At 37.8% G+C, this 16,188-nt stretch overlaps 2 protein-coding genes across 2 annotated transcripts in view; one reads left to right on the forward strand and one right to left on the reverse strand.

Moving 5' to 3' along the window:
- The window catches only part of VRK2 (vaccinia related kinase 2), a 34,167-nt gene extending 30,360 nt beyond the window's left edge, over positions 1–3,807 (forward strand). The window contains exons 10-12 of the mRNA XM_010296650.1: positions 1,027–1,200; positions 1,556–1,732; positions 3,565–3,807. Of these exons, the coding sequence (XP_010294952.1) occupies positions 1,027–1,200; positions 1,556–1,732; positions 3,565–3,807 (594 nt within the window). The remainder of the gene's footprint in view (positions 1–1,026; positions 1,201–1,555; positions 1,733–3,564) is intronic.
- Positions 3,808–3,867: 60 nt separating this feature from the next.
- FANCL (Fanconi anemia, complementation group L) overlaps positions 3,868–16,188 on the reverse strand; it is a 30,408-nt gene continuing 18,087 nt past the window's right edge. Inside the window, exons 8-14 of the mRNA XM_010296652.1 lie at positions 8,468–8,618; positions 6,457–6,540; positions 5,781–5,826; positions 5,609–5,690; positions 4,713–4,829; positions 4,374–4,445; positions 3,868–3,903 (exon numbers count right to left, since the gene is read on the reverse strand). Of these exons, the coding sequence (XP_010294954.1) occupies positions 3,868–3,903; positions 4,374–4,445; positions 4,713–4,829; positions 5,609–5,690; positions 5,781–5,826; positions 6,457–6,540; positions 8,468–8,618 (588 nt within the window). The remainder of the gene's footprint in view (positions 3,904–4,373; positions 4,446–4,712; positions 4,830–5,608; positions 5,691–5,780; positions 5,827–6,456; positions 6,541–8,467; positions 8,619–16,188) is intronic.

Raw genomic sequence — 16,188 nt, forward strand, 5'->3', positions numbered from 1 at the left:
CGACAAGGTTAGCGGTTCTTGCGTGGTGCGGAGAAAGCAGCTTGGCTCCCTGTGTCCAGGTAACCGTCGGCCTGGGGCTTGGCCTCACCTGTGTAACTCCTTTTCTCAGGGCTACCTACAGTGTTTTGTTCCGGTGTAGACTGAAGCTAGCTCGAGTTGCTGTTACACACCTCGGTGTTTCTAAACATTAATCGCTTTCTCAGAGCAGAACTAAGGATTATATCCTTAAAAGGTGTTTTGGATTAAGCAATGTTATGAAGTGCCTACTGGCGCTTTCAAGGGTATTTAGTTTGTGCGGCTTCTGTCTATCTCCTGTATGTGTTTAGCTGGCAGTATAAAAAAGGCAGCCCATTATTTCTTTTTTAGCTGCTACGTTCAGATACAGCTGCTGCATAGAGGACCATATGCAAACGTTACAGTTACAGAGTTATTAGCGTGCCAGAAGCACCAAAGGCATGTGGCATACAAGCCTGTGTTTTGGCTCCGTTCGTCTTCCAAGTTCCAAAAGCCAAAACCAGGCATCGTTTGATACTTTGTGCATAGAGCAGCACAGGAAAAAACACTTGCATTAATTCATGCAACTATTCACAGTGTATTCCCCATTTACATTTTAGGAGACTTGCGTTCTTTTACAGACTTGACTCTTAAATTAGATTGCCCAAGTCAGAAGAGGCGGTGATTATCTTTCTTTATAGAGTTTTGCGTGACTCAATCCAGTGATAGGAAATGCATTCAGCTCTACTGGTTAATGAAACAAACAGTGACTTATTGGCATCATTCCCAAGAAAGGTTATTAGTGAATGTTTTAAAACGTACAACTCACGTTTATTTTATATATACAGCATAGCTCTAGATTTGCACTATTTGAAGAAGACATGTATTGATAATTAAAATGCTGAAAACAATTATTTTGAGAAAGATAAAAGCTTACTCTCATTCTGTGTTCTCAGAACTGAAGATGGAACCTTTTTCTTCTTGAAATACTGACTTTTTTCACTAACAAAATTGTGCGCTGTATGTCAACAGGTTCGCTTACCAAAGCCTATACCAAAACCAGTTCAGCAGAAGCAAAAAAAGATGGAAGGTGAAGAATCTGTCTGTCCAAACAAAGCCTGTACTGGGGCAACAGGCAAACAACTCCAAGACGAAGGAAAGCTAAGTAAATTAATCCAGATGCTTCACCAAAGGGAGCCTCAGCAGGTGAGGATTTGGGCATCACAAGCAATGCGTGGTATGTCCTGGGAGTTTGTCTGCTCTGTTAGGCCCATGTAGCCCTGTGGGGGTGGGCAAGGAAGAAAAGTGCTTGAAAAAAGCCAGGAGCTATGTCTCAAGCCCCAGAAGTATAGATATGCTTACTGGCTTCTATTATTCCAACTGTAAAACTCCCAAGTAAGTTTCTTGTATAGCCTGGTTAATCAGTGCAGACAGGGCCCTACCCTTCCCCACTGCCTGTCTCAAACCTGAGAGGTCCAAGTATTGGAATGGTTACCTGTGATAATTTTGAACGTTACTCAATTCTTTTCAGCATACAGAATTACTATCTGTACGTCAACAGGTTCACTTACCGAAGCCTTCGCCAAAACCAGTGCCACAGCAGCACAACAAGGTGAAAGAGGAAGAATCAAACTGCCTCAGCAGGCCCCACACTCGGGTAACACACCGGCAATTCCAGGCTGAAGAGAAGCCAATTAAATTTCACACTATGCTTCAGGAGCCTGACCACCCCCAACAGGTGAGGTTTTTGGTTTTACCTTAGGCCGGTCATGGCACCCTGCAAAAGAAGGATCAGCTGTTCTAAAAAACAAGAGTTTAAAAAAACCCCAAACAACAACAAACCATGCCACCACAAACAAACCCTAAACTACATGTATGCAAAAACTAGATGTTTGCCACAAACACTAAAAGTTTGTGTATAGTTGCTTATTACCAAACTAACACTCCGGTTTTTTATAGTTCGATTGTGAAGCACTGCACCAGTGTCTCTGCCCAACAGATAAAAGCGATGGGGAAACAACAGTCTCCATTTGCAAAGTCTGTTGTTTTCTTGGTAGAAACTTCCTTCAGTAGTTTCCTTTTCTATGTAATGGAAGACTTCATAGCACTTCTTAATTAAGTTCTTGAATTCAGACTTTTTAATCTGTGAATTTTAGTAGTTAACTAACCTCAAATATTACTGGTAATTTACTGCATAGAAGGGTTGAATGAATGTATTCAGGCTTACTCTTCAACTGTACATGAAAAAATTGATGAAAAAAATTAATCAAGGTTCTAGTAAAAATAATGCAGAACAAAGTACATCTCAGTAATCACCCTGCTCCTTTCCCATGGAGTTCAAGTATAGTTTAACAGAGCGTTTCTAGCTTGTTTTCCTTTCATATAGAAAAATAACTTGTTAAATGAGGACAATTTCTAATAAGCACAAAAAATGCAACTTTAAAGCTATCTTATTATTAATGCAAAATTATTTGCTTCAAGCAGTCTGCTGATCACTGCCTAGAGCCTCAGGTACAAGCACAGCTGTACCTGAGAGCATCAAAAGTGGCAAGCAGAGCAATTTTTGGAGCTGTTTTGGCTGATGGCAAGGTAGACAGGCTCTGAAAAGCCTCTGGAGTCCTGACACAAGAGTGACTCAGAGTAACAAATACAACTTTATAATATGAAGATATGCCAGTGCTACTTCCTAGTCCTCAACTGTATAATTTAAAAAGTATTAGCAAAAACCCAAAAGGTAGCAAACCTCTCCCCCAAATCTCCTCCCTGCTGTACATTTTGTATAAAAGCTGCTGTTGTAGTCCTAAGAAAGCAGGAAATAGGGAAGGAGTGCCATATTTAGGATTTCAACATGACATAAGAAAAAACAAGAGCTGGGCAGAACAGTGTCTTTCTATTAGATGGGGCCCATATTTCATTAAAACAAGAAACACCCCTGAGGTTATGAATTTTCACCAAGAAAACTGTATGTCCAGGGTTGAAGTTTTTCTACAGGACAGTGGAAAATATGGTCAAGTCTTATGTGTGAAACAACATCACAGTGTTGGGAATTCCTTTCAGAGACAGAGATCAAACAGGTAAGCTAAGGATGATGCTGCTTCTGGAGACCTAAAAAACCCCAACCACCACCCAGACCAAAGCCCACACTACTAGCATATTTATGCTGTCTGTGATGAATCAGGAGAACTCTAGCTTCACTAGGAAATGCAAAAACTTATACAAAGTAATGCTTAGGGTTTCCAGGCTCAAATTTTATTAGCAGGAACACTGTAAAGACTAAATCTATTAACATGTCTTAGAAACAAGTTAAAGATACAGAAGAATTTCAGCTGTCCAGTAATTAAATATAGAGTATGTCTCTTTAGAAGGTGTTTAATCATACCTAGTGTTGTACACAGAATATACACTATACTTACACCTGCAACTTCCAGAGTTAAGAATTTGTGAGAATTGCATTGCTTTCTGTGGGATAACTTAAATCACCAGATGTTGTCTTTGGTATCTTTGTCTTCCCGATTCACATCTCATTATTCAATATTGAAGTTTATTATAACTTTTTTTCCCCCCCTGCAGGAAGACACTGCAAGAGGATTACCACCATTCGACCCCCAAGCAATATTCTCAGAATCCAAAAAGCAACACCATCAGCTCGTAACTGCAGATCATCCACTACTGTTGCAAGAACCTGGTTCTGACATCACCAGTCCGTCTGTACCTGTTCTATTTAGGCTGGCATTTGCTGATGAAACATACCCATACAGTGTAGCTATACTTGTACTTCTGCTACTAATATTACTTTCCTTGTATTTTCTTTGATGTCACTGTTTCAGTGTCTTCAGTGTAAGTGCAGCAGAGTTCCCGTTATGCAGTTTTTTCTCAGAGTTTCCTCACTGAAGATTTCAGTGTCAGGGGCTTGAAAAAGATTTTTTAAAATAATACTGTCAGTACATCTCTTTTACAGGCAAGGTCTCTTAAACTTTCCAAATCTGCACTCAATAGTTATGTATGCAGTAAACTGTTTTTACAAGGCTGTTTTGTGTTACAAATGTTGGGATTATTTTTTCTTTTTTTTTGAAACTGGACCTTTGCTACAGCAACATTAAAAAAGTATCATGAAATACAATGGGGCGTGATATTTAATTACTCTCCCACTAGTATGTTGGTAACTGGTGTGTTACCTGTCTTCATCCTATTTCAGAAAACCTTTCGTTAAATACTGGTGCATTAAATGCATGAGTTTCCCTTTCTTTATCCCAACAGGTAAAGGGAAGACAGCGGCCACAAAATTCAGTTTTAAGATGACTTTGTTAACAGTTTTTGCCTTTATTTAAGCTACCGCACACTGTTTAGTTGAATCACTCATTTTCATTAGATTTCCTTACCTTATTACAATACGGACATTCACCAAAGATGACATTAAAACTTTGTCTGCTAGAAGCAAGACCTTGCAGCCACTGCAACAAAAGCATGTGGATTAAAATTCATATTTGTTCCATATCAAATTTAAGTTCATTTGGTCAACATGGCACATGTCAAGTCAGAGTCTGTGCAACCACAAAGTGGGGCAGGTTCCCTTCTGCAGAGAGCTTATTTATGAACTGCGAGTTAGAAGAGAAGAGGAAGCACAGTGACAGTTGTTGCACTCCTTAAAGGACTTCACTTCATCTGAAATTTAAGTGGGCAATGCTTATTTTCTAGAATCTCTGAGTTAAATGCTTTACCTCATACAGGCAAGCCTGGTGAAAAGGTTGTCCACATCGGGGGTCATCGCACACTTGATCTGGGGTCGTGCCATCGAGGCGATAGGCATAGCAGATTCCACAGTCCTTAGCAAAATCCTTAAAACACAACGTGCTTTAGTTTATGGTACGACTGAAAGGAAGAAACAGGGCTGGTAACACAGAAAAGGTGTTCATCTATTTGCCTTTGCATTTTTTGTTACTCAGAATTACTACCTGTTTTTGCCTTCAATATATATACATTTACACCACTATGGTGTAAAGAGTGAGATTAGTTGCCAGACATACAAGACTCTGGCAGGTTATAGTTTGTCCTCTCACTGAATTACGTCTCGTTTGACAAGCGTTTTCATACTCTTGGGCCCCACTCTTTCTTTTCTATTAAATGCAACGATTTGTCATTACATTTGTACAATCAGGCACAGACCTCACAGTCAGATACTAATTTAAAAATTTCACAAGTGGAAGCAAAGCTAGTAATCCAGCACTACAGCATTGTCAAAAATTAATTCCAAGTTGGTTTGAAATGCACCAGTATTTGGATGGCCTCTTGTCCCCTCTAAGCAGCTCTACCTAATTAGAACTTAAGTCATCAACATCCATAACAGAATGTTTGGATTTTCCACATCTCATTAGCTACTCTGGAACTTCCTCTTTCAATCGCCTTACTGCTATGAAGGCCGCAGGAAAGTGCGCACCTCCAATCAAAGGCTAACAAGCTCTGACAACTGTTGCTTGAAGTTCAGAAGTCCTTTTGACAATATATTAATCCAATTAACTCCCTTCCAAGTCTCTTAATTTGCTGGCAGTTATGCAGTGACCGTTTAAATTTTACCTATTGAGAAATAACGACTGAGCATTAACAAAAAGCAACTCACACTTTTCTCTAACACAGCACGGGATGGAAAATCAATTTCTAAGAGGTCTTTCAAGTTTTGCAGTAAACTGATTTCTGGATCCCTGCAGGTGGGAGAGAGGGAGGAAAAGAGTCAACTCTAGGAATGGCAAATACCATTTCAGTATCAAACCTATATGATTAAAGATGCTTACCATAAGTGCATGTCATTGTTCAGCTTACTTCTCAAAGGGTTAACCACTGCAAACAATGTGCATAAATAATTACATCACCCCCAGGCTCCGCTTCGCCTCCCCCCACCCCGGTTTAACCCCTCATATTTCAGCACTGAAGGGGAAGGCATGAGTTGAGGGTTTTTTAAGTAGTTAAGTACTTTAAAGTCAATGACTGCTCTTACTTGTTGGTTTGGGGAATTTATTACGCTAACATTTAAAATACTGTTGAAGATAGGATTGTAGTTACCTTAAAGAGTTGGAAAAAAGCTGTGGGACATGGAAGAAAAGGCTTAAATATTTCCAACCACTATTAGGACAGAGGTAGTAAATTTAAATCCCCCCCCCCCCCCCCAATTATATTAAAATATAAACAGGATTGGGTAATCATCTGTAGGACACAGGGTTCCCTCTAAACTGCGCTCCGAAGGCACTGGAAAAAAGCATCACTCGCAGAGCAAACCAGCATGCTATGGATTTAGGCTGTTAAAAAGCCCAGCATCTACTGTGTAAAACTCTCCTATGCACATACTCAGCTTAATTCCTGGCTCTGCTTAAGTAAAGTTTTCCCCAGTAGTCTGACACAGCTTACACTGGTATCTGCTCACCAGAGATCAGATTCTAGAAGAGAAACAGACGTGCACATCCACTGCCTTACCATGATCCGCTCCAAGAAAATAACACTCGGGGAGCACGTTTGGATGCCGAGGGTCTACCTCTACATTCACAGAGACGTTGTTCCCTATAATGAAAAAACATGTAAGCCATAGGGGAAGCTTTTCTTTGCAGTCAAGTATTTGAAAACTGAAACATGACTTTTTTTTTTTTTAAAAAGCAGCTTTAAGTTGGTTAGTTTTCCGTTACAATAAATAATAAAAAAGTTGGTAGGTATCCAAATTAATTGTACAAAATACCGGTATATATCAAATATTTAACTTTCACTGGACTCTACTTAAGAGTAGCAACTGATTAAAAAAACCTGCCAGTCTTGCATTTCTTTTAGACTAGTCTTAACCTTATCACTTAGACTAATTCCTGAATAATCAAACTCAAGCTAGGTGACATAATCCATTTGAAATCTTAGTGAAGTTTTAAAGGTAGTAGAGATGTAATTGTTATTAATTCCTCATTATCTTTTATAGTCAAAACCAGAAGCACAAAGACAATATTAAGCAGCAGAAGTCAGTCCCCTCCACAGCATTCTGCTGGACTGAGCGAACAGTACTTTTGAAATAGCAAATATTTTTCTTTTATAAGATACCCCATCATCCTTATAAGGTCTGCTATGCATAAGGGGTAAGCAGCTCAAAAATGTTCTGGATCCAGGTTAATACCCTCACAGTAAATTCTCTTCTGAATAAAAACAGGTGAAACCCAACATGTTTTGTGATTAAGATGCACGTTAGGCTTACCCTCCTTGAAGAAATTGGAATGAATGAAATCAAAGTTTAGCCATAACTGGAGATTGTCTGTGGCCGACCACAAAAGGCTCAAAGCCTTGTGCTGCCCTCCATTGATCTAACACGAGGCGCTTTTTGAGGCTTTTCTTTCCTTTTTATTGGTCTGTGTCAAAGTACAGCAGAACCAAGACAAAGCCACCCTGACTGCCCACACACACCCACTCACACAAAGAAGTGGTGTCCGACCCATGTCATTTTAGCCAGCTGCTGAACTTTTTCTGTCCTTCCCTCCACCCCAGTGAAGGAGCAGCCTCAGCACCCCACTAGCTCCTTTCCTTCTTCATGCTGCAGGCAGTCTGTCTTTCCGCAGGTTTCGGGGACGACTTAGGTCTACTTTGGTCCATTGTATGTTCTCAGATTTCTACAATATGCTATTGATATTTTGGACTTAAGCTAAAAATCAGAACTCTTCTTTCAAAGATAACATTTCCCCCCTGTATTTCTAACCTCTGACGGACAGTGGCAGGTTTCTCCTTTGCAATTACAAGACCCCTTTATCCTAAATATATTAAGACCTTAAAATGCCAGACATCAGCATATGAGTTAAGGTACTTTTTGGGATGCTTTAACAGTGTCAGCCTCTAATCTCCTCTCTTCTCTTATTTCTTTGTCCTTTCCGCCTGCCTCTTTTAACCCCCTTTTCAACTGCACTCTGATACTCCCTCCACTCTTCCAGGACAGGAGCAGTCTAAAGTTATGGTCTGTTCATAAACTTGAAATTTGTGAATGAGATAAGGGCTTCATCTAAGCTGATTTTTTTTTTTTTTTTTTTTACATATACAGATTTTTCTAGAGTTATCATGCAAGTCCTCAGTTTTTGACAGTTATATGTTTTCGGGACATGGTTTAGTGGGCATATGGTGGTGTTGGGTTGATGGTTGCACTTGATGATCTTAGAGGTCTTTTCCAACCTTCATGATTCTATGATTCTATGTTCATAATTTAAAAAAATACGCAGTATTTTCCCGCAGAAACTTTCATTTTAGGTAGCACAGTTAAGTTGCAATTAATTTCCTCAACATGTTCAGTATTCTGTGGAAGGTTATTTTGTTCAATACACAAAATAGGAGAGTTGTGTCTTGCTGGTTTTAACTGCTACCTTTCATTTTCCTAACTCTAACAGGCACCATCTGATTAGATGAGCAAAGCAAAGCAGCACCCCCAGTTTTACTTCTCAAACCCGTTGTATTCCTTCAAACCTTTTCGTACCTATTGCAATTCTTCTTGCTGTAGCGCTCCGGGTGGGATTTTCTGGCTCAAGCACCCATGTCTTCCCATCAATTTCATCCATGGTATCCCAGAATTCTTTCAGCGATTCTAATGCCACCAGGAACTGGTTATAAATGTCAATTAAGGAGTTCTAAGAAAAGAAGAAATTTAAACAAATTTCATATAGTTTCCATATTTAAAAAACAAACTGTAAGTAACTTAAGTGTTAAAATCCAGTATGTATCCAGGTGCATCGTGGCAGCATAAAATGTTAAACCTCACAGTTGTTTTAGTTGAAGTAACACAAAGAATATCTGTACCCTGAGGACAGCGTCAATTCTCTAATCCCGGTAGTTCTAACATGCATCATCATACCTGGATTTGATAGTGTTTTATGCTCTTTTTCAGAAAACCTTTCTGAAAACTGATAACTATTAATTTGCATTGTGATGTGTAACAAACTACTGTAAAATTAAAGTAAAAATCATCATTAGCTACTATTAAACTTCTAACGTTCTGGTATTTTCTCTCTACTTCAGCTGAGCATCATGGCAGTGGTACCAAATATAAATACACAGAAACACCCACATAACTAAAATAGCTTGTTTATTTTTTAAAGACTCTAGGAAATATAGCCTAACAATGTCACAATTCTCTGCAAATTAAGCAGTATAAAAACAGGTACTTAACATTAGATTTCAAGCCATGTAAACATGGGAGGAGAAGGAGAAACCATCTAATAATCAGAGGATTACACTCAAGGGATTTCAATATTTGAGAGTGGATTAGATGGAATCAGAAAAATCTTTCATTATACAGGACAATATACAGAACAGCAATGCAAGAGAAGTCTGTTTTAAACCGTCAGTGAGCACAAAATAAATAACTCTTTCTAAGAGGAAAGGCTTCTTCAAGTAGAAAAAACACCCGGCAGCCACCTTAGCGCCTTTCCAAACGCAGATGCCCAGATGAAAACCCATGAATTTAGGGAAGCGAAAGGAGATGAAGAATGTGCGAGGAGGAGAGAGAGGAGTTCTATTTGGAGCAACAGAAAACCCCATAGGGGTTTTGAGCCTGACGTGAGATGGAATTGGTGGAAGAACTGGGACGTGTTATGAAGAGACCAGTAGGAGAACAAGGAGCCGTCAGAACGTGGCTTCCTGGGGAGTGATGAAGTGAAGGCATCAAGAAACTAGACAAAAGGTGGCAGCGAAGAGAGATCAACGGTGGGGGGAATTGTTTTGGAGACAAACTTTCCCCCCATAACTCGTTTTCTCAAATTGTTTGGTAGTGGGAAACTCAAGAGTAGAAAATGAGGGATCATTTGGGAGCACCAAAGGATATTTTGAAAACGTTTACACAGAACACAACTGAACAATCAAATGCGCGAGTAAAGAGCAAGGAGGATAGGAGAGAACTGATAAGACTTACTCAATTCAGATAAAGAGATGGTAAAGTATGTTTTGAAAAACAACACAGATATAACAAGGGCCAGATTTCAGGTATCTTTTGGCCTGGGAACAAATTCTTGTGGTCAAAAAGAAAAGGCAAATTAAACGTTCAGTTCTTAAAGAGGTATTTTTCTATAAATAACACACAATACCCATGGAATGATTTCCTTTAATCTTTAGTCATTGTGTTCTCCCTTGCTCACTGGACAAAAAGCAGCAAATTATATGAACATTCTCAGATGAAGAAATATGATTTTTATATCTAATAAGTTTTTATATTTTATGCATGCATACTTTAGAAAGAAACGGTGTAGCTTAGAAATAAAATGCTACATTTTTTCCTGCTGTTATTAAATTATATTAAAGTAGGAAAGCACTTAAGCAGAAAAGTGTGAATACTGCCAATCTCAAAATGTAACGCTTATTATCTTTAAAAGCATTTTGTTACTTCTATAATACCTGAAGTGATATAATAGTGTCAGTCACTTAACCACATCTTAGAGTATAATATCTTCATCTTAAGTACTATTATTTCCAGTATTTTAATAATTTCCACACAGTCCTGAAATATGATCTTTTGTGCTCTGATGACACTTAAATTAATAGCATAATTTTCTGGTACTTGCAACAGTTGCTTTCCATTTTGATTTTTTACATTTTTCTGTATCACATACAGATAAATCCTCTAATAATCATTTTTATCTTTATCTTCTGGGAATTCAAAGGGTTTCACTAGAAAAAAGAAACATCAAGGGATTATAACCCACAGATAAGTTTTAAAATCCAATTAATTTTAATACTAATTGTAATTTTTCAATGATGTTCCTTAAAAAGGTAGTTAAATCTTTTTTTTTTAGTGCACTGTTCATTTGATCTTATTTGCATGCTTCATTGATGTTGCCAGCTGTCTCCTGCTATATACATAAATGCATCTATAGCTATTTAAATACATCACATGCTTGTCACGCAAACTATGAAAACTGTAACATTCCTTTTTATTTGATTAACCAACTAATTTTTGGTCATTACCCAACACTTTTAAAAAAAGACTGCTATCATGACACTTTTAAAAGACGACTGCCATCATGCTCTTTTTTTGGTCTACAGCACACCAAGATAGTCGTTAGTAATGTCAAACAGCTCAAACTCTTTGTTTCTTGGTCACCTTTGTACAAATGCACTAGAATTTGTATAAAACATGGCAAGTATTCTTTGGAAAATAAGACATACATAATTCAGAATATCATCACTGGTTGCCCTGACTCTAAAAAGCACTAGCAAAACCAAACTGGTTACTCCATCCTGTATCTGTTCGGTTTCTATGCTCATCAGGCAAAACATCCGTTATAAAAACAAAGAACATTCTGGCAGTTTAATCTTTCACAACAGCTTAAAACAAAATGAAGTTATTTTTAATATATAATGTAAACCTTGCATTTTATTTCTAACCACTGAGGACACTGAAATCAGCGGCCCATACGAGCAGTAATGACTGGCTAGCAGAGGTAAGGAAATATTAGAGCTGGAATAGTCACAAAACCTTAATGCAGGTATTTGTGCAAGTGGATGTCACAGTCTTTTCTAATTTGATCACATACTACTATTTTTTCCCCCTCTATGGGGTGACTGAGATCTATTGCACTGGCTGGAAAGTGATCCCTCTACAGCTGTGCTCCTCATCCCTAGGCTGACTGGGCATTATTAAAGTCAGTGCAGATGGCACTAGCGAGGGTGTGGTCCAAGCCGAGACACTGTGTATGATTCTGACCAGACCTTCTCAAGTAAACCAACCATATCTGGGACAAAGGAGGTTCTAAGATGTGGAATGGAGAGTCTACCATTAGGCAAGGTCAAAAAAGTTTTACTGGTTTAGACTAGCAAAACAGCATAAGAGGAGACATTATAATTAACTACTACTACCTACACTATGGTAGCTGTAGAAGATACCTGGAGCTAGGGCTGGTTGAAGGACCCATCAACCATGAGCACTGAAGTCTTGTAAAAGCCTTACAGTCCCAGGACACCTCATTACTTTCGAGTGGGAGCTTGGTAAATTTTTGACAGAGATATGCTGCATGATTTAATGATCCCATTCCCATCAGCTCTCTATAGCGACCACCACAGAAACTCAGCAGCCCAAAAACATCATTGGGTTTATCATCAAAACGCATTTTCAGATTAGATGGCCTCATCCTGAGTTTTCATATGGAAAAATAAGAGGCTAAGAAAATGTTAGTTTGGAATACTCAGCTTGAGATCCCTTCACCTGGCTTTAAGAGGACTGTCTTTATTAGAGCATCACCTCCTCTGACCACAGTCATAACTTTAAACACTGAACGCTTCTCCAGATTTTTCAAATTTCTAGTTGTGAGTGTAGAAAACAAAGAATACAACTAGTGATGACTTGTGAAAAGGCACTGTAAGTGACCCTCAGCAGACAGTTTTCTCTCTCAACAACACGTATATTCAGCCTCAAGGCTCTACAAGGCAAAAATCTGTTACATACTGACACAAGCTATACCAACAGTCCTTTGGACTGAACAGCAATTTAATGTTAATTTGGAGCACCATGATTCTGTGATCTTAACTTCTGAAAACAGGTGTTTGTAGAGACTGGGTTAAATTGCTTATGTTACAAGAAAACTGACATGTAAACATATCAACTTTGATGATTCCCAGCAATTTCAGAAAACTTTGACCCAAATATTACCTTTGTGCTACCAGACTGTATGTATCCTCCATTCATTTCAACAACTGGTAGGAGACGAAGCACTTAATTTGGTCGGTGAAAATCAGATATTCTGGACCTATCTGTTTTTGAGGGGAACATACCCTTCTCTGCTACCAGGAAAGAGTCTCACATAGTTTCACAACATTTTTGTTTCCATTTCTATCCTCTGCACTCCCATCTCCATCTCATCACTGGTAGCTCCTCCTGCCAATTCTTTCCCTCTTTTTTTTTTTTGAACTTTATTCCTATTCAAACACTTCCCCAAGTTTACACCTATTGCCCATACACTGTTTCCTTCAATTAAAGGAATAAGAAGGAGTGGAAAAAAAGCCATTCTACTCTTGGTTCTTATTTCTAGAGCCATAGAGACTGGGAAGAATAAAAAGAAAGTCTGGAGTCTGCACCTGCCATAAAATCCATTAAGACCTTCTGTAGCTGTTAAGAAGCGCTATATGCCTATATGCCTATTCTGCCACATTTCAAACACCTGCTCCAAATCCTGGATAAACTAAATAGTCATCAAATGGTAGTAAGAATATTCTAATTCAGGTAAATACAGCACAATTTATTAAAATTTATTAAAGAGAAGTTAAAAATGTGATCTTTGGTCTGAGATTTTTTTCCCCCTAAAATTCTTCCTAACACAAAATTTCCTTATCCAAAATTAAGAACAACTGCAAAGCCTCCTAATGGAAAAGGTAAAGTAGCCTAAACTATAGGTGCTGTTACCTCCTTGTCCTTTATGAATTCACTGATAGAATACAACTTAATAAAGTGAACAGTTGTTGGATGGAAAAGGGATCACCTGGATCACCTAAATAATTTATGATTCTTTAGATTTGTTTGGAAACAGTTTATTTCTCACAAACAGTAGTTTAACAATTTTCCCCATCCTTAGCACAAATCAGAGACAGAACGCCCTGAAATCTTTATAAATTGTCTTGTCAGCAATCTCCATTTTTTGTATTTATAGCTGCATATAAAGCTAGTGTCTGTGAAGCTCCTTTGCAAAGAAAAAGCAATATTATGATGCATTTTATTGTGTTTTCATCAAAATAAAGGAAGAATAATCTCATTCATACCACTATACCTTCTAAATCTTGTATTACTGTTTCATTGTTGGCTGGCTGCATGACCTCATTAGTCATTAATTTCCACTCTCATGACCTTCATGTAGTCAACCAGGTGGGCAGTGGTCAGTATAGAAACAATACCCTGATGTGAGGGCAGCAGAACATAGATGCACTGAAATTGCAGAACGATGCTTACAGTCTATGCTAAAATGTGGAGACAGCACATTTATCTGGTTATTTAGAAAAAGAATATAACTGAAATAAGATGTTCTTGCACTTGTCATTGAGAAGCACTCTGCATTTATTTGGCACTTCTAACTAGCAGCAGCAGCATTGCCCTTGGTGCTGATTTCTTACTACTCTAAAATGTCTCCTCTGAGCCAGAATACACTGGCTGTTGCTGATCATGCTGTGAGACACCTGCACTGGCTACTAGGCTTGTCATGACGCACAAAACCCTACCATCTTCAGCTTGACATTGTGCAAGTTATAATTATTCATCCAAATGAATATGTCAGAGCAGCAGCAGCAGACCTCTCATCAGAGCAAAAGAAAAATACATCAAAACATTATCAACCCAGCAGGAAGACAGGGACCATAAGGAAAATTACCCATTTTTAATATGGATGCCATAAAGCCATGTCTATTATTATACGGCGGGGGGGGGTGTGTGTGTGTGGAACCAGTCACCCAACAACCCCTCAAGTTTAAAGTCCACAACAAAAACACTGAAATAGTAAATCAATTATCTGAAATCTATTTATATTTTCTTTCATAGGAGTTTAAATTCTGTTGCATAATTTTAGTTAAACCTTGTCAGTTTTTACATTAAAGATGACAAACAAATATTAAAATTTAAGACCTATCAGTATCAAAACTTCATGCTATTTTACTAGAAACAAAGTATAGCATGTTCTTTTTCCCTTTTAGGAACCACAATTTTCAACCACTTGCGGACCTGCTAAATTCGCTACCAGCAGTGTTTCAGCATTATCTAAGCTTAACCGTAGCGTGAAGACTGCTCACTGCAATGATTTCCGTGCATTTTGAAAATAAACTGAACTTACACAATTACTACACACATTTTTTTCCAGAAGTGTTAGGTTCGTATCACCCACACAGATAATGTTAAGTTTCAAAAAAGACTGTTCAGCTAAAGCATTTCTATCAGGACAGTGCACAGGTTGCTGGTATTTGGTTGAGTATTATAGCAGCCTACCTGCAGCTAGAATTAGTATCTCACGATTTCAAAACAGGGTCTTCAGTTATATACAAACACCTATTGTTCATGTTTTCAAATAGTCCATAAGTAATTCTAACTGTAAAAAGACTTTAAGATCTCAAGCATCAGAATGGCATATTTTTAACATCAGATTTTTGCTTGCTTGTGGTGTCAATATTAATATATTCGCTCCCATCTTTAACTTGTCAAAGAAGGCTGCTTCATATCATGTTTTTTCAAGACATCTTATTAAAACAGAAATCCAGCTAGTAGCTTTAAAAGTACTAGCAGTAAACACAGAGAAACAATGACTGCCAAGGATGTTTGAAATGTTGTTAATCTGAGGCAACATATATTGTAAGGCTGCAAAATTAATAAAATACTATTAAAAGTATGTATAAAGTTTGAGGATAGAAACAGTACTTGAAATCCTGCCTGCAGTATATGGAAGCCAGTATAATTTAAGGGAAAAACAACATCTGTTTAAATTGTGTCAAACCATACCAGAGAATCAAAACCTAAAATTACATGTGAAACTAAATATATTTTTTCATTTGCAATGGTCCATTCTTGCACTTATTTCCTCTACCTCTCGTATTGAAGGATCTGAGCTGACATACAAAACCTAGAGCTTTGCAGTCAGAATTATATGCCCATCTTAAAATCATTCTAATGCAACCTTTCAGCCATGTTCCCTACATAAATTTAGTACCATAAAGACAGGCTTTATTGATGGATAAAAATCATTGTGAGATTTAAAGTTATGAAACGCTATCGTTTATGTAAAAATCTATTTTCCTGAATTAAATGAAGTTAAACATAAACTACATTCTAGAGATAATTCAAATTAACTTACATTAAGTGCTCACATTTAAATCCATTTAATCAAGTACACATGCTCTATTAAGGAAAAAAGATACATGAAATAATGCAAGAGAGACTAAAAAAAGAATGGCTCTTGGTTCTTTATATTAACAGTATCAGTTAAACTATGAAATCAGAATTCTATCAAGTACTTTCCTGTTCCTTTGCTTGTAACGGAAAAAGTTTTATTATGTTATGAAAACTATATAGGATAACAAACTGGAAGATGGCCTTTTTTTAAATGTCTGTCAGCTTTAGAGGGTGCTGCTTTTCTATATGACAGTTGTTTCTCATGCATGTATTTTCCCAATATCATTCCTAAAGATATTTCAGCCATATGAACAGCTTAAGAAAAAAAACAGCCAGTATGAGTGCAAAGC

The sequence above is a fragment of the Phaethon lepturus genome, unplaced genomic scaffold, assembly GCF_000687285.1.
Source record: "Phaethon lepturus isolate BGI_N335 unplaced genomic scaffold, ASM68728v1 scaffold3481, whole genome shotgun sequence".
NCBI lineage: Eukaryota > Metazoa > Chordata > Aves > Phaethontiformes > Phaethontidae > Phaethon > Phaethon lepturus.